Here is a 25132-nt window from a genome sequence, read left to right as displayed (position 1 = left end):
AAAGGGAAGCAGGGAACAAGAGAGAACATTAAGACCACCCCAAGCACCCGTCTCCTTCAGGCATTCAAGGAGTTCAAGCATGATCAGGCAAAAGGGAAGAGGCAAGGGCTCCATTGCTAACTGTTTGCTGTTCTGTGATTGATTGTCCCCCATCATCTCAGACTCCTTAGAGGAGGTGACAGGAATGGAGGAAAGGTGAGGCCAATACCTTAACAAGTCTGAAGGGACTGGGTAGGAGCCTTGATGTCTAACAACCTCCTCTGTCTGGTGTGTAGACCTCTCCTGCTCCTCTCAACCTTGGCCTTCCTGCTCCCAGCTCTCTCTAGACCATACTCTTAGGAAGCAATCCTGCCCCAGAAGATGACGGGCAGGCACTGAACTCAGCCCTCCCTAACTCTGAGAGCTGCCTTACAGCTGCCTTTATGGCTTCAGTAAATCCACACACTCTGTGGGAGAGAAGGGGGTTATGTTAAACGAGGCCCACAAGTAATTCTACAATACCTCCTTAGCTTGGACCATGACTTGGAGGGTCGAAAACTCCAAGGATTGATTCTATCCTTAGTTGAGATATGAAGCCCATCCTACCCCTCCTTCCTGACAGGCAGATGAGAGAAAGTGCAGAAGGGTGAAGAGGCCGACCTGGGATGGGTGGGATGAGGGCCGAGACGGCCCAGCACACCGCACTCCTGGGCAGCCTGGGCCTGGATTCCACGGCTTGACCCTGCCCCCTTCACAAACAGTTCACAACAGGAGCTGGCGGAGGCAAGCTGAGCTGGGGCCATGCACCGAGACTGGTCACCGCTTAAGCAGCCAGCATTTAGCAAGGACCCCAGGCATTACCTGCTTAGTTTGCTCTCTCTGAGACAGCTCTAGCTGCTCCGCCTATGCATGGGGGAAGGGCAATGGAGAGACAATAGTGAGATGGGGCCAAAGAGGGCTGGCCTGGCTACCAAGCTGACCTCACTGAGCTGATACTTGCCCCCAAGCCACTAGACATCTAGTCATGGAAAAAAGACTAGTTAGGCTCATTTGAGTCCCTTGTGGTCTCTGGGGCCTCTAGTGCAGGTGCAGTTCCTCAACAGTGCACCCCTGCAGAGAGCTGACAGCCTCCACAGCGTAACTCCCCAGGGACAGAGCTTCACGGAAAGGGAAGATACTGCTATTTTTCTTGAAGACAACAGGTGCAAGAGACTCTTCTACTGTGCCACCTGGTGCACGAGGGAAGGCCTTTAACTAGCTTAAGGCATTGATGTGGGAGCTGCTCTCTCTCCTGGTCCCCGCTCTCTCAGCTCTTTGGGGGTTGTGGCTGGGCTGGGCACGTTACCTGGGCAGTGAGTTTCTGCCTCTCTTCCTGGAACCGCTGCCTCTCCTCTAGGACCTTGACCTTGGCACCCTCATACTTGGCAGCCATCACCTCCAGCTCCCGGGCAGTGTTCTGTGCCTCCTGCCGCACTTCAGCCAGACGGGTCTCTGCGTCAGCACGCACGGCTGCCAGCTCTTGGACATACTTCTCCCGAGCCTGATCCAGCTCTACTTCTAGAAACTGCCGGCCGAGGTTGGCCCGCTCCCCCAGACCCCGGTTCTCCTCTGCCAACAGGCCGTGGGCCTTTTTCAGCATGCTGAGCTGCTCGGCGTAGCTGGCCTTCTCTGCCCGCAGCTGCTGGGCGGCTCGCTCTTGCTCTGCCACTCTCTGTCGCAGGGGTGCCAGCTCCCCGAGCTCCCGCTGGGCCCTCACCAGCTCAGCCCGCAGCCCACCAGCCGCCTGCTTACTCTGCTCCAGCTCCTCGCGGTGGCGCTTCTCAGCGGCCGCCTGTTCGGCCTGCAGCTGCTGGCACAGGTGCTTGACGGGCAGCAGCTCGGTCACCAGGGCCTGTGTGCTGGTCTGCTCCAGCTGCAGGGCAGAAAGAGCCTGCTCCTTCTGGAAGAACTTCTCCTGCCACGCCTTCAATTCCTGGCCCAGCTCCTCCGCACGCTCTGCCTGCGAGGCCAGCTCCTGCCGCAGGTGTTCTGAAGCTACTCGCTGCTTCTCCGCCTCCTCCCGGAGGGTCTGTACCTCCTCCCGAAGAGCAGAGCTGCGCTCCGCCGCTCGGGCACTGCTGCTGGCGGTCTCTGCCTGGAGAAGACGCAGCCTCTCTTCCAGCTTCTGGCTCTTCTCTGACTCGGCTATCACCAGCCGCTTCAGCTCCTTGCTCTCACCCTCCTTCTCTAGGACCTGGCGGTTCAGGATGGACACCTCCTCCTCCAAGCTGCTGATGAGACTGTTTTTTCTCTCAGCCTCCTGCTGGCCCCGGGCCACCTGGGCCTTCCACTCATCCTCAGCCTTGCTGTGGTCTTGGGCCTTGGCACGGTAGGTGGCCAACTCCCTCTGGGCTGAGGCTAAGTCATCCTGACTGCGCCCCAACTCCTGGGCCTTCTCCTCTAACTGGCCCCTCAGTGTCTCCAGAGCACTGTCCCACTCCACATGGGAGGCCCGCTCAGCCTCCAGGCTGCGCTCCAGGCTGGAGGCCTTCTCCTGGTGCTGCCGGCACTGCTGCTCCAGGTTGCTCACCTCTGCCCGCAGAGCCTCCAGCTCTGCCCCTGACGGTTCTGTCTTTCCAGCAGTCCCAGCATCTCCACTGGCCGCTCCTACAGACTCTGGGTGCTCCTTTTCCTTCTTAGTGACCTGTTCCTTCAGTTCCTCCAAGGTTTGCTGAAGCTCCTCCACTTCTCTTTTCTGGGCTGCCTCCTGACTACGAAGCTTGGTCAGCTCCTGATCCCTCTCTTCCTTCTCTCTCAGGGCATGGGCCAGCGCCTCTTGCAGGGCAGCAAACTCCACCCGCTGCTCATTGAGGGCGTTCTGGAGCCGCATCTCCAGCTCTGCCTTGGCTGCCTTCTCCAGGGCAAGATCAGCTTGGGCCCGGCCCCGCTCCTGGGTCAGCCGTGCCACCTCCCTCTCCTGCTGCCCACGCTCCTCCTGCTGCTGGCCCTGGCTCTCCATCAGCGCAGCGCGAAGCCTCTCCAGCTCACCGCCCATCCGCTCTGCCTCACGCTCCATGGCTTGCAGCGTGGCCTGTGTGCTGCAGAACTGGGATCCCTGCTGCTCCCCCAGCCACTCTGCCTCTCTGTCTCCTGCCCTCGGGTGCTCCTTGAGTAGCTCACGGGAGCCTGTTTCCTGCTGCTCTCCTGCTTTGCGCACCAAGGCCTCCAGGCGGGCCACTTCCTTGCTGGTGGCAGCCATCTTCTCCTGCAGAGTGGAGAGGTCATCGGCAAGCTTCTGGGCCCTGACCTCCTTCTCCTGGACCTGCTGGAGGGCTCTGGCCAGGTTGGCACGGAGCTGAGTGAGCTCATTCTGCTGCCGGCTTATCTGGAGCTCGCTGTGGGCCTCTATCCCTGCCACCTTCTCCTTTGCCTCCTGCAGCTCCTGACGGGCCTTCTCACATTCCTCCTGTAGGGCCACCAGCTGTTCCTGGAACATGGCGTCATACCGTGCCTCCTCTTGCTGGCTATCCTCATACCGTTCACGCCAGGTAGCTACCTCCTTGGCGAGCTGCTCATAATCACTCTCACCTCTGCGCTGGGAGGCTATGGCCTCTGCCAGCTCCCGCCGCAGGGCTTCCATCTCAGCCTGATGAGCCTCCCCAAGCTGCTGTAATCGGGTCTCCAGCTCCCGGCGCCCAGCCTTCTCTTCTTCAAGCTCCTTTAGCTCTTGTTTACGCTGCTCTGCCAGGCTCCGGGTCTCTGCCTCAAGCTCAGAGACACAGCGCTGTTGCTCCTCCCGGGCATCTGCAGCCCGGCGCTTCTCTTCCTCAAGGCTGCCCTTGGTGGCCTTCAAGGACTCTTCAAGGGCCTGGAGCTGCTCTTGGAGTTGGTCATTCTCCTGGGCCATCGCTTCTCTCTCGGATGCTTTTTGCCGCTCAGCCCTCAACTGGGCCTCCAGCTCTGTCACCTGGGCCTGGGCCTCACGTTGCTCCCGGTGGGCTGCCTCAACACGGGCATGGAGTTCCTCAACCTTCTGGATCACTTCTGCCTTTTCCCGTTGGGCCTGTGTCACTAAGGTCTGGGCGCTGTCCTGGGCTTCCTTAGCAGCCTGAAGTTGCTGCTGCAGAATCTCCAGCTTGGCAGCCTTCTCCTTCTCCAGTGCCTCCAGCTGCTGGAAGGCTGTGTCCCTCTCTCTCAGGCAGGCCTCTCGCTCCTTGGCAGCAGCAGCCAGTTGTTGGGCATGTTCCTGCCTAGTTGTCTTTTGCTCCTTGGCTGCCTCCTCCAACTGCTGCTCCTTCTGCTTCAGGCTGCTACTCAACTGCTCCACCTGGTGACGGAGGCCCTGGGAGGCCTGTTCTTGCTGTTGGAGGCTCTGGGCAAGCTGAGCCTGCTCCTTTTCCTTCTGCTGCTTCAAGCCAGTCAGTTCTTGATCCTGTTGCTGGAGGGTGGCATTAAGTGTGGTCAGCTCAGAGGTCAAACTGGCCACCTGGGCGGTCAGCTGGGCATTCTGAGCTTGTGAGGCCTTCTCCAGGTCCTCCTTGGCCTGGCTGAGGTTGGAGACAGAGCTCTGCAGACCAGCAATCAGGCCGGCCAGCTGCTGCTTTTCTTCCTCAAAGTGGCCCCGCTCGGTAAGCAGCTCGGCTTCCTGCCTGCCCCGCTCAGTCTCCAGCTCCTTCACCTTGGCTTGGAGCTGCGCATAGTTTGCAGCAAGAGTGGCTGCCTCTTGCTTCAGCGATTCCAGCTGGTGGGATAAAAGAGACAAATGAGATGAACACGGCTCCTCAGTCACCAGGAATAGGAATCTGAACGTGCTGAACATGCTCCCACTCAACTACAGCACGTGGGTCCTGCTGGCTGCTCCCACATATTCCTACCTGCAAGGCGTCACCCAGCACCTCACCCTTCTCCTGGGGTGGGTTCTCCTGCAGCTGGGTTGAGTGTTCTTCCAGCTGTGAAAGTTTCCCCAGGAGGATTTCATTCTTCTCTTCAAAGTATTTCTGGGGGTAAACAAAAGACCCATGTGAACAAAGAAGTGGACTAGTCACCAGATGACCACACATGCCCTCGTGGACATCAGCAGGTGACCCTATCATCTTGTGACCAAGACCTTGCCTTGGTCTAGAAAAGACTCAGAAACCACAGACCCAGAATACTGAGGGACTTGACTTTCTAACCCTAGTTCCTAGGCTGAATTAAGTTATAATGTGAACTGCTTATTCCTCTGAGGCTACAAAGTTTACTTCAAATTTCCTTACCGTGTAGCCCTCCTCAGACAAGTCTTGGCCCCCGGATTATCCCAGATACAACCAAAAATATTCCCTGATGATCTGGGCATCAATGTCAATAGCAGCAGCAACAGCATCACCCCAGCCCCACACCCTCTTCCCCACCACTGTTCACTAAGCACCTATTAGAGGCCAGGCACTGTGCTGGGTGTACCTATTGATTTCTAATCCATATAACATATCAGAGAGGTAGCTATTACTATCCCACTTTAACAGAGCAAGACATTAAAGCTCAGATGTTAGGTGCCTTGCCCAAGGGCTACATTGTTAATTAGCAGTAGAGTTGGGTTCTTAATAACAACAATAATAACAGCAGCTAATTCATTGAGCGCTTACTTTACACCACACGATATGTTAAGTTGCTTTTATATGTATTATCTCACAAATGATGAAGCAGCTACCCTTCAAACCTGGAACTGAACCCATTCCTGGAGATCACCTTTCAGTCAAACAACAGACAAGCCTATAAAGTGAACAATAATACCCGTGAGGAACATGAGCCTCAGAAACAGTCAAGACCAAAAGGGCAGCATTTGCCCCAAACAAAGTTCAGAAGGCGGGAGGGGCAAGAAAGATGGGTGAAGGGAAAGGAGGAACCCAAGGAGGAAGTGGGAAGAATGCTGTCACATCGAAGGGATAGCAACTAACGTCACAAAACAAAATGTGTAAAAACTGTTGAATAGGAAACAATTTGCTCTGAAAACTTCCATCCAAATCACAATAAAATGTTGAAAAAAAAAATTAATGATAAGCTACTCTTATTACTACGCCCATTTTAGGGAAAGGATGCCTGGAGAGAGTGAATAACTTGCCCAAGATCCACACCTTTTAAACAGCAAGACAGGATTCAAACTTAGGTCTACTGAACTTAAGCCCACAAGTGTTCCATTACAGCACAGCACTAATCCTTGAAATGAAGTTAGTTTAATTTCCAAAGACCCACAGGGACAGACTGGTAAATGGAACTCTGCTCTGAACACGTGGTCAGGACTGCGGCCCCAGCTCCCAGAGGCAGAGCATCACCTTGTCTTGCAGGGCTGTGCTGAGCTCCTTCTCGAGACGTGCCTGCTTCTCCACCCACTCCCGGGTGGCCTTGCCATGCTCCTCTGTCAGCTCGTTGAGGGCGCCCTGTAGTTGCTGCAAGTGACTGGCAAACTCCCGTAGCTGAGCAGACAGGGGGAATCCCAATCACCCAGAAATACAAATCAGAATTTAGGGACATGATCCAGTATCCCTGGATACTTAACATACCCAATTATGGGATGATGAAAGGGAATGGTTTCTCCAGAGAACCCCTCTCAACTCTCTCTTGGGGAGCCTTGCAGACCACCTCAGTCCTGAGGGGCCTCTGTGGGTAGACTAGCCCCAGCCCCACTCACCTTAAAGGAAAGGTCCCCATTCTCCTCAGAAAGCTGGTTGATCTTACGATCCATCTGGCTCTTCTCTGTCTTCAGGTCCTGGCATTGCTTCAGAGTCTCATGCAGCCGCATAGTAAGGCTATGGGTGGGGGGGAAGGAATGAGAAGACAGTGTGGCCCACCACCGGGTGCAGGCAGGGCTGGGAGCTAAAGGCAGGCAGGGAGGGCTATACCTCTCATTTTTGCCACGTAGCTCCTCAAGTTCCCTGGGTTCTGGTGGGCTGGCTGCCTGCTTCTCGTTGAGCAGAGCCAGGCGGTCGATGCGTTGCTGCATCAGAGCGATCTGTGCATCTGCCCCAGGGTGGAGGAGAGAAGAAGAGAGTAAGCACAAAGCTAAGGGGAGGAAGCGGAGAGCAGGAGGAATAGGATAGCCAACCTAAGGGGTAGACAGGACAGTAGCAAGGACAGAACACAGCTTCTAGGAAGTCCATCTGACCTTAGGCACAGGGCTGAGCTTCAGGGCCAGCAGAGGGGATAACATGGGAAGCTAAAGGAACATTTCCTAGGCAAGTCCAGCATTTTTCTGGATGAAAGTCCCAAATGCTGCCCATTCACACCTATCTGCCGATGTGCCAGGCACCTACCCTTCTCAGTGAGGAGCTTGCGGTTCTCGGCCAACTCCAGCTCCAGCTCATCCCTATTGCTTCTCTCATCTGCAAGCTGCTTCTTTAGCCGTCTCACCTGGAATTGTGGGGTATGCAGGATGTCGCCCATGGGGGAGGCTGGAGATCCTACAAGGAAGCTGAGGAAGGAGATGGCCCAGAAGTCATGGTCAGAGCTTGAGATCTGAGGGCTGAAGCAACCAGCAATACCCAGGACAGGTGGGGGAGAGGGGTCTCTGGCCGGATCACTGGCTGGACTCTCCAGTGCTGCCTCACACCTCATGACATGACCTTGCGGGAACTTTTCTTTTCCCTTCTCTAAGTCTTAATTTCTTTGTCAAAAAAAAAAAAAAAGTGATGAATTCTTGCCTCTGCAGAGCTGCACTGAGACATGGGACTTCAGCATCATCTCCAAGGAAGAAAGGTATTCCATAAACAGGAATTGCCTTTGCAGGTGGCCTGCCCCAAAGAGATCCCAGCCCATTCCCCCAAGCAGTAATAGCAGAAATGCAAAATCTAACCATTCCCAAAGCATTCCTAGCTGATAGAGAGGCCAGGCAGCAGCTTAGCCTCTAACCCACAGGGATTCGAGGACTGGATGGCTAAGGCCCTGTCCCAAAAGGGCCAGGACGTACTTGTTCCCACTGGAAGAGGAAGCAACATTCTGGAGCTCTAGGAAGCGAATCTCCTTCTTGGTCTGGTGGCTGGGTGGGGAGAGCTCTTCAGAGGTGGTGCTGGAACAGGTGGAAGGGACAGGAGCTGGGGGCGTGGAGGGAGAAACAGACAGACAAACCACAGAGCAGCTTCTAAGAGGGTGAACAGATTTGCATCCTTGTGCAATTTGAGAACACACCTTAGTGGGAGGTGGGAGCGAACCCACCAACATTTATGAGAGTGGCCACAGGGCAGAACCTAAAGCTTGGCGTCTGGTATCCAGGGGTCAGTATCCCTAAGCAAAATCAAGTCATGCATGAGCTTCTGTCTCCACAAATGATCAGTGTGAATACTGTGGAGCCAGGGTCTCCCCCATGCTCAGAACTGGACCAGGTGCTCATGCTTTTCCCTCAAATCAACTGACACAGGCAACCTGGGAGCTCTGGGCCAGGACCATGTCTTAACCCCCACTACCCCTTGCATTACCCCAGCCTCCTTTCTGAGCATCTCACAGCATGGCATCTCACATGGTCGATGTACCTTTTCTCAAAGCCATCTCTTCCCTTGACCACTTTCAGCTCTCTCCTACCTCTCTGGCCACCCATTCTCAGTCTCCCTCATTTGCTCCTCCTGTCTTCACCCACCCTTGAAATGTTGGTGCCTCCCTAGAGTTCTGATAGGGTCCCCTTTTCTCTGCCCACATTCTCCATGGCATCAGTGGCCATCTACACTTTCAAACCTCTCTTCTAGCCCAGACCCTCACCTGTACTCCAACAACTCCACCTGCTGGTCTCACAAGGAAGCTGAATTTGAGGAACATCAACTTCAGTAGCTACAAAAGAACCCACCCATACCTATTTTTTACATTTTCATCATCACTAGATGGTGTCTCCATTAGATGACTGGCAGACCTATCACTCCTTCTAGTGTACCTCCAGCCAGGGCACCTGAGACACTCAGCACCTAGCATTTAGATTCTCTATCACACTTACTAGTTCATGTCTCTGCCTTCTCACCTAGAACACAAAAGCTTCATGAGGGGAGGAAATCACTTTTATAGACTGTGCACTCCCAGTTTCTAAGCTTAGGGTAGTGTTTGTTTCAAAACTGAGAAATTAAAAGATGGGGGAGTCAAGGACAACCTAACACCAGACATGACTGGTGATCAACAACCTGTTAACTGCTGCCAGGCAGCCAAGAGGAGCTCCTTAGGACCTGGGAGGGCTCAAATCAGAAATCTACTGACCCCACCACGCACACTTTTCCTGAGCACCAACTCTGTGCCTTGTGTTGGAATTAGAAACAACCTCCTCACTGCACATCTCAGCACCTTAGGATCCTAGCAGTTCCCAGATCAGAGATGAGGGGGTCCTCAGGACTGTGCCCCTGCTCACCTTTTTGCAAGAAGCTCTCTAGGTCCTCATTAAGGTTTAGCCCATCCTCATGATCCAGCACAAATTTGAGAATGACAGCTAACTCAGCCTGAGCCAGAGAGAGAAGAAAAGAGCACCGGTTAGGGTTATACAGGCCCCTGAAAGGATGGACAGCTCTAGCCCGGCATTTCTATTCCCAACTTTTCTTAAGCCCTGGGAGCCTGTGAGATCCCAGTTCTCCTCTCAGATCCTGAACCTGTAGCCCAGCCAAGAACATTTGATTAGAGACATTTCATCCCACCTGCTTCTTCCCCTTTGCACACTGAGAGTCCCTGACTGACTTCACTCCTCACTACAAGGGAAGTGAACAGGCAAATAGAGAAGTATAGTAGAAGCCTCTGATACATGACCACGTTGGCCTCTTGCAGATCACCCTGATTGTTCTTCATCCAAGTGAGAACACTTCTGGAGCTCATCCAAAGCTTACCCACCAGCTCAGCTGTAAAATCTTCTCTTCTCTGTCTAAATTTCAAAGCTGCAGAGTTGACTTCCTCTTCCTGGCCAACTCTGCTGTTGTTCTTTATTCTTTCAGAATTTCTGTCTCTACCAAGTCTATGACCAATTTGGAGCAAAGATTGAAAAAAGGAAAGAACTAACTATCCTGCTCATGCCACTAAATTCCAACTACAATCTCAGCGAGGAACCTGGAATGAGTGTGGAATGGGACAGCACACAGGAATGAGTCAACATTTCCACCAATATATGACAGACCACAGCTCTCTGAACACTGCCCCGATTAACCCTGAGGTTACCCGCTCTGGACCCCACCTGTTTCTGCTCTGAAAAATAAAGGACAGCTGCTGACACAGGAAGCAAAGACAACATCATGACCCGCACGGCAGGTGGTTCCTGGAAACCACGTCTATTCCCTCTACAATGAAGCTGGTGTACCAATTCCTCATCATTTAGGGACTAAAATGAGGAGAGGTTGGGAGGCAGCTACTCTAAGCTAGACTATCAAAGGTGACAAAGACATGCTCTCTCACTAATCCTTTCTACTAGAAGAAAGGATGACATAAATGGAGTTGTTGTTGTTGTTACATGCTGTCGAGTCGGACCTGACTCATAGCGACCCCTTCTTGGGTTTCCGAGGCAGTATCACTGCGGAAGTAGATTGCCCAACCTTCCTTCCAAGGAGTGGCTGGTGGGTTTGAACTGCCAGCCTTCTGGTTAGCAGTCAAGTGCCTTAGGCATTACGCTACCAGAGCTCCTAAATGGAGTAGTAGTTTTGTGGAAAACATATACACACATACACATGTAAGTGGGCATATAGATGAGAGAATAAGAACAATTTCTATATACACACAAGGGTATATAGTTAAATACATGCTGTATTAAAAGGACTTGTACTTATAGCCTTTAAAAAATTAACATATCCCTGGGAATGAGATACTGGCAACTGTTATTTCCTTCTTTGTGCTTTTAAATGTTTTCTGGATTTTCTACGATGAACAGCTGTAATCACTATAATCATAACTTAAACACACCCACACACACATACACACACACTGTTTAAAGGAAAAAAATATGGGGTGAGGTAAAACACAGGCTAGGCCTGCTACATAAGGTAGAGGTACAGGGCTTACCTGAATCTTGTATTCGAATTGGTCCCAGTCCCTGAGGCTTTTGGAGCTCATAGTGAAGTGGTATAAGAGCAACATGGTTATCTAAAAGCCAAGCAAGAGGCAGTCACTAGGCAAGTCTGCTCAGAGCTCCCCATCTGAGTTGTTCTGGGGACTATGAGCTGTATTACAGAGACTCTTCTAAAGCTCCGAGAAGAAGGTAGCCCCAGGCCACTGCCCTTCACTACAGCAGGAACGCTTTATTAGAGAACCCAATGCCCACCATATACAAAGCCATGTGCTAGGTTCCTGCATGGCTTAATTCCTGCAATCATGGAACCCTGGGTATAAAGCTCAAGGCATCCTCTATAGGCTAGCACTTAGAAAGAGCAGAAGGAATGAAGTATATTGAACATTTGAGAAAAAATGAGAAAAGATATCCCCAGTATATGGCATGATTCCTACCAGGTCACCATCAGGACCTGCATTAATGCTCTAGTAATAAACCTCTTTGTCTTAAGGCCATGGACTCTGAGAATTCTTAGACTAAATGAGCTTTTGCCTCAGACAGGTGTCTGTCTGGTCCTACCTCCAAGAATCTCAGAAATCAACCACCCATAATATAATCTCCCTTTGGGTTAAGGGAAGGCCCTGCAGGTCTCCTGGGTACCACCCTTCCCACTCCACCAATCTAGTACTCCATAGGTACCTTGGACACTTCCAGTTCTGACCCCTCCATCAATTTCTGCACAGATACCAAGCATTCTGGAGAAGAGGGATGTTTTCGATTTTCTGCAATGACAACAATGTAGAAAAGAGGGTGAGCATCCCCAAGACAAGCATAGGGAAGTCTGAGAGTTTGAGGACCAGAATTGCAGCCTCTTGTAGGGTGATGAAATGAAAGTCTACACAACCCTATGTTCTGCTCCCCCCAACATAGCCTTTTCCAGGGCCTGTCCAACGGTTGGGAGGAAGAAAAAAGGCTAAGAATTCACAGCAACACTGGGTCACAGCATTGCACTCACACACCAACTTCTTAGCACCACAAAGAAGGAGGCTAAAATTCCAGACCACCCTAGGTCCTGTTCCAATTAAGGTCTGCAGCTGAATCAGACCAGGAAGCCTGGGACATACTTGACTCTTATGTTGCCTCAAGGTCTGGGCCCAATTACTAACACCTTACTTTATCTGGAAGAATTCTGGTGGCACCATGGTCAAGGCATTTGGCTGCCAACCAAAAGGTCAATGGCTCGAACCCACTAGCCATGGGAGAAGAGATGAGACAGTTTGCGTCTGTAAAGACTTACAGCCTTGGAAGCCCTATGGGGCAGTTCTACCCTATCCTGTAGGGTCACTATGTGTTGGAATCGACTCAATGGCAGTTGGTTTTTACTTTATTTAAATATATTATGACCTTTCCTAGAAATCTCTTGAGGTGGTAATGGCAGATAGCTTAGTTATGTTAAAAATGGGGATTCTATGATTTAAGGCTATATGAAGGGAAGGAAACTTCCAGCACTGTGCCAAAAGCTTTGGATGTGTTTTTATTTAATCTACCCAACAAACTGAAGAGCAATTATTATTATCTCAATCTCATGGACAGGGACTCTATGCCCATCAAGGTCACACAATAGAGAGAAGGGCCAAAATCCGAACCTAAATCTATCTTTGCCCCTACACCTATCGCCCAAGCAATTAATTTAAAGTTCTCTTGGAAGCTGCTTTTTCTTATAAGTGAAAAAGGGCAATACAGATCTTTCCCTCTCCCCTGCCTCCTTCCTCCTTCTGGGGAGACTGGGAATCTAAGGTGAGGAGTTTCAAAACTGACTCTGTGGCTTTACCTGGATCTCTGCAATGGACTCTGGGTCTGAAGGGACCACCCTTCTTCTGCCTGGCTGGTGTAGAAATTACCTGCCCCAGGAACACTACAGAGTTATATTTATCTCTGTGCTGAAGAACAGGGAGCCTTTGACCTTTTTTCCTCCCAACACCTGTGAACTGATTCCTCTTGGATTCCAAGTCCCAAGAACTGAGGAAGCAGCCCCTCTCCAGCTACATAAGAAAAGTGCTTACTCTGCAGAAAACTGCACACAAAGTCCAATCTGTCTGATACCGGCTGCTTCATGATTTGCTGTCCCTCTTCCGTGCCACGGCTAGAAAAAGAGCAAGTGTTAACACAAGAGTACTCAGCAATCCTTCCCTCCTTGCTACTGCATTAAATATTACCTCCCCATTCCTTAAGGAGGCTCTCTGGTGGCAAAGTGTTTAAAGCATTAGGCTGCAAACTGAAAGATCGGCAGTTCAAACCCACCAGCCGCTCCGCAGGAGAAAGATGAGGCAGTCTGCTTCTATAAAGATTTACATTCTTAGAAACTCTGTGGAGCAGCTCTACTGTGTTCTGTAGGGTCGCTATGAGTCATAATCAACTCAATGGCAGTAGATTTGGTTTGGGTTTCCTTCAGGGCTTGGTCTAAGCTGGGCCTGGAAAGAGAACCAGACTAGAGCCCGGAAGCAGGCAAAAATATGCCAAGATACCGTTTATTCAGATGGAACAGTGTGGTGGGTGAGAAGTGGAGACTTGAGGTATGAGATCCTTCTGGAAAAGACCACACACTTTGCTATCTGATTTGTGAATATGAAAAAGCTCTGTGGGAAAGGGGGTGAGAGGAGATGGAGGCAGCACCAATGAATGAGGAAGCTAGGTTAAATAGTCTGGAATGGCTCAATTGTAAAAAGGTCAGGAAGTCTGGAAAAACAGAGCTAGAGTAGAAGTGAGAAAGGCCTCTGGGAAGAGAAAAACACGTCCAAGAACTGAAAGAATGGGAGGGAACAAGACTCTGAAGTAAAAGGGCAAAGTTCAACACACACTAGGGGAAAGACTGAGGTAGCTAAAGTCTCCTGGGGGCCAGGCCAATGGACAATCATTCTTGGTCAGTAGCTGCTGTGTGTGTTTAACTAGAAGGGCCAGCAAAGTGCAAAGAGAGTAACAAAGGGAGACTCAGCAGGGGGAGCTCTCACACAACCCAAGGACCTGGCCCCTGGATGCTTGCTCTAATTGTAGGTTCCTTTTCAGAAGTATCTTCACTTCAAGTAGAAAGCCACCATGATTTGCTGACTTTCTGTTTAGGCTATGGCTGGAGATACTGATTAAAGGGTCTCATGATCCTCAGAATCTGAATCTTCAGGTTTCAGCCAACTTTCTAGAGGACAAGGGAAGCCTTAGAATTTAGAATGTTCCAGGACCAGAGACAACCTGTAGAGCGTCCAAACTAAGGTACTTCCCCCATCTCCCAAATGACTAGCAAAGCTTCTTCCAAGCTGAACTCCCCACGACTGGCATTCTGGGTAGCTGATCTTCAGAGTCTTGAGAAGATGCTAATCTCACAGACTCCCAAACGAACTATCTTCCTTGCCCACCCACAATATGGAGTACTGGGACTCCTTCCCCCCAGTGTACAGCAGTTATGTATATAAGTGTATTCCATTAAATAAAAATATAGAGAGTTCTCAGCATTTCTAATGAAGAGAATATAATTATTTCCTAAACCTATTTGACCATAAAACCTTTTTCCCACTAAGCCTCTGGTATAAGTTCTTTTTTTTTAAAATTGTGATTTGGGTGAACGTTTACAGAGCAAATTCACTTTCCATACAGTAGGTCACATACACTTTGTCTTATGACATTGGTATAAGTTTGTGAGAAAGGCTGGTCCTGAAGAAACCCAGTCCATCCTTCAAGACTGCTCAAGTCTCATCTCTGTCAGGAAGTCATCCAGAACTAATGTTAGTCATAACTCCATCCTCCTTCTCAGGAATTTCTACAGCACTCATGGATACAACTGCATCATTTACAACTCACCACTCTTAGCAGAAAGCTTAGCAGAAAGCTAGGGATACAGCCGGTGCTCAATATGTGTGGGCTAACAGTGAAAGCAGCTTTCTACTGGGAATAGCACTGGTCAATGTCAGCAAAGCGAATGCCAAACTTCAGGTTTTCTGGCTAAATGCCTCCACTGAATTCTGCTACTTAAACCTCATTCAACGAAATAGCACAGCCTTTTTGCTTTAGTCTATTCACACAAGGAAAAACTGAAAGGTAAACTTGTCTGAGGGGTTGACACCAATGGATTTTCCCACAGAGAAGGCCAATGGCTAAGGAATGAGCCCTATTCAACTCCCACAGCTTCTATCTGCCCACCCAACTGTCTTCAGCTGAGAACTAAGTCTGCTTTAGGTCAGCATGAGTAATGGTGTAAGACATGCAGTAGCCAGAACACATTAACTAAGAACCTCTCTTTTCCATTCCCAAAGGAAGTTGGTCTGCATTGTCCTGGATCTGAAATGGAGATTAAGGTTAATTTGTTATTTCAATAGCCATAGCGGCAAACTGATACACACTCCCTCCTAATCTAAGGCTCAGGCAGCACACTAAAACACAACTTGGAAAACGAACAGCTTGAATTTCTGACCCTCTGTATGAAAATTTCCCATCAGATTATAAACCTATTGTGGCTAAACCAAGGACATATGCCCTTGGTCATATTGATAGCTCTTATCATTGGGCAAGGGAAACTTATCCCCTCAAAAGCAAAAGCTCTTTGATCTCTAAGTCCATAAAGCAGACTGCACCCTACCATGTAACAACATGGGATAGATCTCATATCTGGTTACCTCTCTTTCCATAATGTTAAAAATAAACAGTGAGTTAGTAGGTATTTTCAGCCTAATCCAGCCTTTCATTTAATCAACCTTTCATTTAATGGTTTTTACCAGCCATGGATGTTAGTTGCTCAAACTGACTGACCATTTCATTAGAGTTTGAAAAATGATCATTGTCATTAGGAATTGACAAAATGTTGATTTACAGATAGCACACAAACCCATCTATGAAGTATGCTTAGGGGGCGGGGAATGAACCTTAAGCTAATCAAACTTAGATGTAATTACTGGTTTACAGGCAATAAGGGGAAAAGAGAACAAGGTAAGTAGCACCATGATGATGTAACTAACATCCAGAATTTAGGAGAAAAAAAAATAGGGAGTGGGGAGGGATAACTATTCGTGACTTAAGAGACTTACCAACAAAATGCAATGTGTGGATGCTGCTTGGATCCTGACTTGAATAAATTAATTATAAAGACATATTTATAGACAAACGGGAAAAAATGAACATGGACTGATATTAAGGAATTATTGTTCATTGTTAGGTGTGATTTTTGGTATTATAGTTTTGTTATTTAAAAAAAATGAATACAAATCTGTTAAGAAACATACTGAAATATGAAGAATAAAATATGATGTCTGGTATTTGTTTTGAAGTAACACAGAAAGTAAAATGTGAGACAGATGAATTGTTGTTAGGTGCTGCTGAATCAGTTTCCACCGATAGCAACCTCATGTAAAAGAGAAAAAACACTGCCTAGTCGTGCACCATCCTCACAATCGTTGCTATGTTTCAGCCCATTGTTGCAGCCACTGTGTCAACCCATCTCATTGTGGGTCTTCCTCATTTTTGCTGACCTTCTGCAAAGTTAAAACGTCCTTCTCCAGGGACTAGTCCCTCCTAATAACATATCCAAAGTATGTGATGCAAAAATGTTGATAATTATTGAAGGCAGGTGGTGGGTGTATTTGGGGGTCTCAATATACTCTGTTCTATTTTTGTGTATATTTAAACTTTTTCATAGTAAATTGTTTTTTAATAGTATATTGTAAAACTAATATATTTAACTTGATTCCATTTTTATTTTAAAAAACAAAAGCATATATGTATAAGGATATATCTATGATAAACAGAAGAAAACTCTGAAGGGATATGAGTAATTTTTACTTAAAAAAATATATAAAGACAGCAAAAGTCAGAAGGCCTGGAAGTATACATGAGTATGCTGGGCAGGTCTGTGCATAAGTAACATCAGGAAGTAAGACTAGTGAGAGGAGATGGGCACCTGATGAAAGATTCTGAATACTAGGACTGAAGATTTCAACTTCAACCTACTGACAATGATGAGTCACTGAGGTTCATCAGCTGCAAAGTGTCATCATGAAAGCAGGGTTTGAGGAAGATTCTTGAGATCACATGTACAGAAATAGACTAGAACAAGGAAAAATCAGAAAGAACAAGGTCATGAGGGCCTAGTGTCCAGAATGAGGGAGAGGAAGGGATGTGAAAGTCTTCTAAAGGACAAACTAAAAAGATGGCAACTGATTAGAAATCAGTGCCAAGGAAAAATAGGATGGTGAGATATCCTGCCTAGTAACAGAGGCAATGTCCCAGAACAGAACACCTGGGTGGTGAAACGGTTAAGTGCTCAGCTGATAACCGAAAGGTTGGCCGTCTGAAACCACCTAGAGGTATCTCAGAAGAAAGGCCTGGCAATCTGCTTCCAGAAGGTCATGGCCTTGCAAGCCTGGAGCACAGTTCTACTCTGCACACATGGCTTCACCAGGAGTCACAACTGACTCAACAGCCATAGGTTTTGGTACCAAAATAAGTGTCTTCTTTCAGAGGCACTAGGGCTGGTTACAGCCATACGGACTTTTAAAAATTCTGTAAGATACTCCCACTACTGATAGACATTTCAAAAGATACAATAAAAACCACTCTAGCAAACCCTCTAGTCCTGGGCTACCCAGTCCCACTAGACAGCTGATGGAGAATAGCAGCTACACCTTCATTCATTCTTTTATTTAACAAGTATTAGTTAAAACCAAATCCCTTTCGGCTGGAACCGTCACCTTGCAGTAATTCACCAAAATGACAAACACAAAGAGAAAGAGGAGAGGCACCAACTTTATGTTCTGCTGGCCTTTCAGAAAACATGACTGTATTCCTTTGGCCACATACATGTGAATCTACAAGAAAGGAGATACTGTAAACATCAAGGGAATGGGCACTGCTCAAAAAGGAATGTCCCATAAATGTTACCATGGAACAACTGGGAGAGTATACCCAGCATGCTTTTGGCATTGTTGTGAACAGATATGATAAGGGCAAGATTTTTGCCAAGAAAAGTAATATATGGAGCATATTAAATACTCTAAGAGCCAAGAGAACTTCCTCAAATGTATGAAGGAAAATAATCAGAAAAAGAAGGAATCCAAAGAGAAAGGTACCTGGGTTCAAATGAAGCAACCAGCCTGCTCCACCCGGAGCAGCACACTTTGTGAGAACCAATGGAAAGGAGCCTGAGCTGCTGGAACTCATTCCCTATGAATCCACGGCACCACATGTGCCATCAACCGATAAATAAAAGACTTCTGGGGTGTAACACATACATCTAATCAATGTAATGTCCTAAGGAAGGTGTGGAGGACCCCAAAATGAATCAGACACAATCCCTGCCTTCATTCCCTGTTGAGGAGCTGCTGCGTACAAATGGGAGGCCACACTCCTCACAGAGACATCGTTCCTAACTGCCGTGTGTGGCACGTAACTCCCTCAACAGCTCAATCTAGCATGTGGTTCGTAGTCTACTCTACATTTCCTTTAAAAAAAAAAAAAAAAAGTGAGTGGTTGGGGCAGGGGTCCTGTCTATCACTGTCCTCCTAATTCCTTATATGATGGCTGGCCTCTTTATTTGGCTATAGGATGAATAAGTGAGAGAAGGTCAGTTCTGTCCTCTATAATTTCCTGAAAGCTAACAGATACAGGAAAAAAGATGAACTACATGGGTTTAATAAAACAACTCGAAGCTATATAGCCTGAAAGATCTTTGCTTGTTCCGGATATTAGAAGGAGGTTCCACTCCACTGATTTTCCAGGTAACTAATGTTCAAAGGGGGAGCTCTGGTAGCATAGTGGCTAAGACACTTGCCTGCTAACCAGACGGCTGGTGGTTCAAACCCACCAGCCACTCCTCGGAAGGAAGGTTGGGCAATCCTACTTCCGTAGTGATACTGCCTTGGAAACCCAAGGAGGGGTCACTATGAGTCGGGTTTGACTCGATGGCACATAACAACAACAACAATGTTCAAAGGGGACATATGCTGAAGACAGATATAAAGCAAAAAGGTTGAACTAGAATCCTGGCTACATGACAACAGCAAGTGAATCAAATGCTAATTGACCTCACCAAAGCAAGTTAATGAGGCAGATGGAAAAAAAACCAGAAATATTATAATGGCTCAAAAAGGAGCATTAGTTGTGCTGTGCTAACAGGTCAGATAACGCAATGTCTAGGTGCAATGGTTAAATGCTTGGTTGTTAACTGAAAGGGTGGTGGTTCAAATCCACCCAGTGGCTCCACAGGAAAAAGACCTGGCAATCTGATTACAATTTAGAAAATAGTATAGGGCAGTTCTGGCTCTGCCACATTGGTCACTATGATTTAAAACAGGCTCTACAGCACCTAACAACAAGTAATTTTTATTTCTCTCAAGTGTAAGAACTTCCCTTTCTTCCTCCTGACCCCAGAGGGTGCAAAGAGAGGGACTGGGAGATGGTGATGTGTCAAGGACAGAGAGCTGTAGAACACTCCCATGCAAAGGATGGCAGGGAGACCTTGAGCAGGCTCTGGGAATAGTGTGAGCGTCCAGAGACCTGGAGCTTCTCTGTGCAAGAGTGAAGAAGCCTTAGGATGGGACAGGAGTGAAACTTCTCCCACAGCCAAAGGCACATGGTAGGAGGATGAGGTCAGTGTGTTCTTCTTTCTAGGTCCCACACTGCCTTATGACATCCCAATCCTGCCCATGCTTTGTGATCACAGTGATTACCAAGGAAAGGGAGCAAATGCAGTCCCTACCCGAGCAGGAAGCTCTGAGGCTGGACAAGGGTGCAGATGCTACTCACATGCTGTCGATGATCCTGAGGAAGACGCTGCAGTCCTGGAGCTGCAGCACAGTCTCCACAGGGTCTGCCATGCGCAAACTGTTCACCTGCGAGACAGAGAGCCTGGTGAAATAATTACCGTATTATAAATGCCAGGAGCAGTGTGGTTTACTCCTTTTCCCAGATGTTGACAATTCCCTGCTCATTGTGAATGCCTACAGTTGTAGGCTACAGGAATGAAAAAACATGTGGTTCCAGGATTTTCCGTTTCAGTGAAGGAATGCTTCTGGCACCCCATCCATCCAGTTAATGCTCTCCAATGACAACCCCCTGAAATGCTACCAGCAGAGTCAACCCTTTGGCTGAAACGAAATAAGATGTTCCAGAACTTGGGGTATACTTTAAATATAACGAGGTTCCCTAAGGGTACCTTTAGGAGCCCTGGTGACACAGTGGTTAAATGCTCAGGTGTTAACTAGAAGTCAGCAGTTTGAACCCACCAGTTGCTCCACAGAAGAGAGATGTGGCAGTCTGCTCCCATAAAGATTGCTGCTGTCGTTGTTATATGCCATCAAGTCAGATCTGACTCACAGCGACCCCTCCTTGGGTTTCCGAGGCAGTATCACTACAGAAGTAGATTGCCCAACCTTCCTTCCGAGAGGAGTTGACTGCTGGGTTTGAACTGCCAGCCTTCTGGTTAGCAGTCAAGTGCCTTAGGCACTACGCTACTAGAGCTCCTCCCATAAAGATTGTTGTTGTTGTTGTTGTTATGTGCCCTCGAGTTGGCCCCGACTCATAGCGACCCCTCCTTGGGTTTCCGAGGCAGTATCACTACGGAAGTAGGATTGCCCAACCTTCCTTCCGAGGAGTGGCTGGTGGGTTTGAACCGCTAGCCGTCTGATTAGCAGGCAAGTGTCTTAGCCACTATGCTACCAGAGCTCCCCCCATAGAGATTACAGCCTTGGAAACCTTATTGGGCAGTTCCACGCTGTCTAGGATCACTAGGAGTCTGAATCAATTTCACAGCAATAGGTAAGGATATATAAGAAACTAGTACAATTGGTTCCCCCTAGAGAGAGGAACTCTATAACTAAGAGTCTGCAGGTGAGAAAAAAAAAAGGCTTTTTACATTCTAACCCTTTGTATCTCCTGAATTTTTCTATTATAGCTCTATTATTGCTTGAATTTTTTGTAACCCTGTTAATTTCTTGAATTTTTATATTTTAGCACTGTGTCTCTTGAATTTTTACACTGTAATTCTTGTACTGCTTAAATTTTGAAATACGTATTCAAAAATTAAATATTACATTTATTTTGCACACACACACAATTTTATTATTGATGTATTTTTTTATTCTTTCCAGACATAAAACCTTAGCTGAGGAGAGGTGCATCCTGGAGGAATAACATAATTAAAGAAAAAGAGAGGAAGGAAAGAAAAGCTGGCAACTCCAGACAAAAAATGTAACAATTTTAATTCACTGCCCTGCTCCTTTTCTTTGGCTCCAGGCAGGCACCCATCTAAATCAGTCTACACCACAAGAAATTTGCCAGGGGCCACATGCAAATGATTCAGGTACATAGGCTATTCCACAGCCACATATGGTTGACTTCTACAGGAAAGCCTCATAAATTCCAAAGGCACTAAGTTCTGAAGTAGCTTGGGCTGAAGTTTACCTTTGTATTACCAAAGGAAGGGTTTGTGAAGTTAATTAATCACATATGCAAGACTAAGGGGGGAAGGGAAGACTTAGCCTCTTTAAGAAAGGTTTTTTTCTTTTTTGGAGAACTTCTGCATGACTATGTGAAAACAAGTCATAAAAATCAAAGAACCAAACTCACTGCCATGGAGTGGAGTCGGGTCCGACTCATAGCGCCCCTCCTTGGGTTTCCGAGGCAGCATCACTATGGAAGTAGATTGCCCAACCTTCCTTCTGAGGAGTGGCTGGTAGATTTGAACCACCAACTGTCTGGTTAGCAGTCAAATGCCTTAGGCACTACGCCACCAGAGCTCCTAGATAGCTTATAAATGTGTTTGTTCTTCAAAAAGCACTAGGCAGGGAGTCCTCAGATGTGAATTTTTGCCCCAATGCGCCACTAACTTGCTAGACCTTTGTTATCAAGTCTCTCTCTCTCTGTGCATGTGCCTACTTTTCCACAAGTCCAATGATTGGAATAGCGTGGACTCAGATGGGATTATAGGTGCAAAAACACATGAAAAAAAAAAGCATAAAGTACCAAAAGCACGGTAGAAGTTCCTGGGTGGCACAAACGGCCAAGTGCTGACTACTAGCTAATTGGTTTGTTCAAACCCACCTAGAGGCACCTTGGAAGAAAGGCCTGGTGACCTGCTCTGGAAAGGTCACAGCCTTGAAAACCCCAGAATGCACTTGGACTCTGCAACACGTGGAATCACCCTGAATCAGGACTGCCTCCACAGCAACTAACACCAGCAACAACAAAAGCAAGGTACTATTATCGAAAAGTTAACAGTTCAAACCCGCCAGCTGCTCCAAGGGAGGAAAGATCTGTTGATCCGCTCCAGTAAAGATTTCAGCCTAGGAAACACTATGGGGAGCAGTTCTACTCTGTCACATGGGGTCGTTGTGACTCAGAATCAACTTGACAGAATACAACAATAATTATGGTTAATAAAATAAAAAAATAGACCCAGCAAACCTACTATTTGGCAGTTAAAGTCGCATGGAAAATGGAGAGAATTAAAAAAAAAAAATCAATAAAACAAATGATAGTATTTATTTCCATTAAATATTAAAAACTTCTACATGTATCTAAATTAAAATTAAAAAAAAAAAAAAAAGATTCAATGTGGAATATAAAGTATGACCTCTTATTGAATTTATAAAGGCAATGTATTCATACCATCTTTTGAAAAAAGCTCAGTCTAACTGGTAAGGAGAAGCCAGTGTTAAGTTTTCTAGGAAGAATATGAATGAATAACACTGCAGAGGCCAAGATCCCTTTTTTACCTGCTAACAATGAAGAGACTGCCAAGACTGAAGTATCCAAAAACTCTCTCTCTGTAATATGTACAATCTAGGAAAAACATTCAAGGGTTATGAATGCTTGTTTACTAACAACCTTCACAGCTGGCTGATTTAGTCATTTGAAGAATCCAGATTCATGTCTAACACCAATAAAGTGACAATACAGCAACAATTTCTTTCATTATATAAAAACATATTTTCTTACTATGAATTATTTTGTTCTCACTTGGGAAACTGAAAGTTGAGGAACTGGAGAAGCTCTTTCATCCCTGTTGTTGGTAGTTGCTGGGGAGCTGAATTCTGACTCGAGGCAACCCCATGTGTGCAGTCAACATACAGAGTGCATGAGTGAGGACTGAGCTCACTGCATAGACCAGAAGCTGCCTGTACTGCTCATGCAGTTGCTTAAGGTGTCATCGAATCTTAAAATTCCCTGTAATAATTTCTTTATCATGACTTCTGGCTACAGAATTATTTTGAGCTACAGTGAGTGAAAAAAAAAATTCAAATTTATTTTTACATTATAAAACCAGTAAATTACTGAAAATTCAGAAGACAAAAAAAAAAAACCCTGATTCTACTATTTTAATACATATGCTTTTAGCATTTTGTTGTTTCTTTCTAATTTACTTTTTTTAACCTATGTGGCTTTTTAAAAACCACAGTTGTAGTTACTGTGTGCATGTTTCCTATGCCACACTCTTCTAACCTAACAGAAGCATTTCTTGCTGCTACAGTTTTACAAAATGATTTTTGTTTAAATTTTAAAAATTCTACATAACTATAGTTTAAGATTTTAAGGCATGTGCATTGTTAAGTACTGATTAAAGTACCATAGTATTTGCAGTTAAAAAAACTAACCAGCCTTAGTCAAGGAAAAGTTTATATACAGAATGAAACTTTGTTGGTTACCAGGGGTGGGAAGGTAGGGGAGGCAACACTACTAGATAGGTAGAGACAAGTATTTATTTGGGTGAAGGGAGGGGCAATGTACCAATTGTGAGTGATCAACACAGTGGCACCGAGGAAGAGGAAGACATAGAGTACATGGGAGGTACAGATAACAAAGATGAACCCTTCTGCACATACAGTACTATGTTGTCAGTGACGGAAAATATGGATATATGGGTAGACAGATGGGTGGACAGGCTGAATGATTAGGTATGTATATGCCAGGGAGAGAGTGCCCATGACCACGTATAGGGTTGACAGATGTTTCTACAAGTGTATTTGTATGTTCTGTAAGAATATCCAAGTATATAGTAGAGCTGACAAGGGACAAGGTTGTGGTGACTTCTTGGCCATAGCCAGCTGCCCGAGGGAGTGAGTAGGTGGACCTGTGGGCTCAGGACCATGGTCACAGGGGGACATCAAGCTCAACTGGCATAACATACTACACAAAAACATTGTTCCACGTCCTACTTTGATGAGTAGGGACAGGGATCTTAAAAGCTTGCAAGCAGCCATCTAGATATAACCATGGGTCCTCCTCATCCAGAGCAAAAAAGAAGGAAGAAAACTAAAAACACATGGAAACAATTAGTCCAAGGGACTGGCAGACCATGTGATCCTCAACTATATGACCATGAGACCAGAAGAAATAGATGGTGCCTGGCTATAACTGTCAACCACTCAGAGGGGGATCTGTGTAGGAGATCCTGGATAGAGTAGGAGAACAATATGGAACAAAACACAAAATCATTGGGGAAAAGAAAAAATAAGGGGCCAGGTTTTGCTGATCTGATAAGAGCCTGATGAAGCCCCTGAGACTACAGCACCTAGCTATACCCTTCAGATCTGGAACTGAACCCACTCCTGTGGCTTCCAGCCAAGCAAAAGATAGGCATATGAGCTGAACATTTACATTAGGTAGATACACTCCTTGGAGAAATCAATCATGAGAGAATAGAAGGGCTGTGTATGCACAGAGAGACAGCTCTGGGGGCAGGAGTGCTTGGGAGGGAAGGATACAGGGAAGAGGTAGGTAGCTATGTGGGAGAAGTGGGAAGAGAGCTGTTACACTGTGGAAAATTGCAATATCATGAAACAAAATGTGTATTAACTACTGCATGGAAGATGAATTTCTCTGTAAACTTTCACCCAAATCACAATAAAAAATTAAAAAAAAAAACAACTAGCCTTCCATCTGTTCTTCACTGTAATGGTAATAACCAAAACAACCCACTGCCATCAAGTCGACTCTGACTCATAGCAACCCCTATGGGTTTTCAAGGCTATAAATCTTTACAGAAGTAGATTGTCTCATCTTCCTTCTGTAGAGCAGCTGGTGGGTTTGAACTGTAGACCTTCTGATTAGCAGCCAAATGCCTTATCCACTGTATCACCAGAGCTCCTCGTAATGGTAACAGTCCTCATAAAGACAAGCCTAACCTAAATAAAGGAGCTCTGGTAGCATAGTGGCTAAAGCACTTGACTGCTAACC

At 46.9% G+C, this 25132-nt stretch overlaps 1 protein-coding gene across 1 annotated transcript in view; it reads right to left on the bottom strand.

The window, feature by feature from the left end:
* Window positions 1–25132, bottom strand: part of NUMA1 (nuclear mitotic apparatus protein 1) — a 34836-nt gene that overhangs the window by 7909 nt on the left and 1795 nt on the right. The window contains exons 2-14 of the mRNA XM_042780968.1: window positions 19703–19788; window positions 12985–13064; window positions 11621–11703; window positions 10936–11016; window positions 9311–9398; window positions 7898–8021; window positions 7245–7402; window positions 6834–6951; window positions 6623–6740; window positions 6267–6407; window positions 4833–4955; window positions 1325–4699; window positions 841–882 (exon numbers count right to left, since the gene is read on the bottom strand). Coding sequence (XP_042636902.1) covers window positions 841–882; window positions 1325–4699; window positions 4833–4955; window positions 6267–6407; window positions 6623–6740; window positions 6834–6951; window positions 7245–7402; window positions 7898–8021; window positions 9311–9398; window positions 10936–11016; window positions 11621–11703; window positions 12985–13064; window positions 19703–19788 — 4617 coding nt within the window. The remainder of the gene's footprint in view (window positions 1–840; window positions 883–1324; window positions 4700–4832; window positions 4956–6266; window positions 6408–6622; window positions 6741–6833; window positions 6952–7244; window positions 7403–7897; window positions 8022–9310; window positions 9399–10935; window positions 11017–11620; window positions 11704–12984; window positions 13065–19702; window positions 19789–25132) is intronic.

Source organism: Orycteropus afer, unplaced genomic scaffold, assembly GCF_000298275.1.
Source record: "Orycteropus afer afer isolate SDZICR_OR568_19922 unplaced genomic scaffold, OryAfe1.0 scaffold00074, whole genome shotgun sequence".
Taxonomy (NCBI): Eukaryota; Metazoa; Chordata; class Mammalia; order Tubulidentata; family Orycteropodidae; genus Orycteropus; species Orycteropus afer.
The sequence above is the reverse complement of the archived record's forward strand: the minus strand, read 5'-3'. Positions and strand labels throughout refer to the sequence as shown.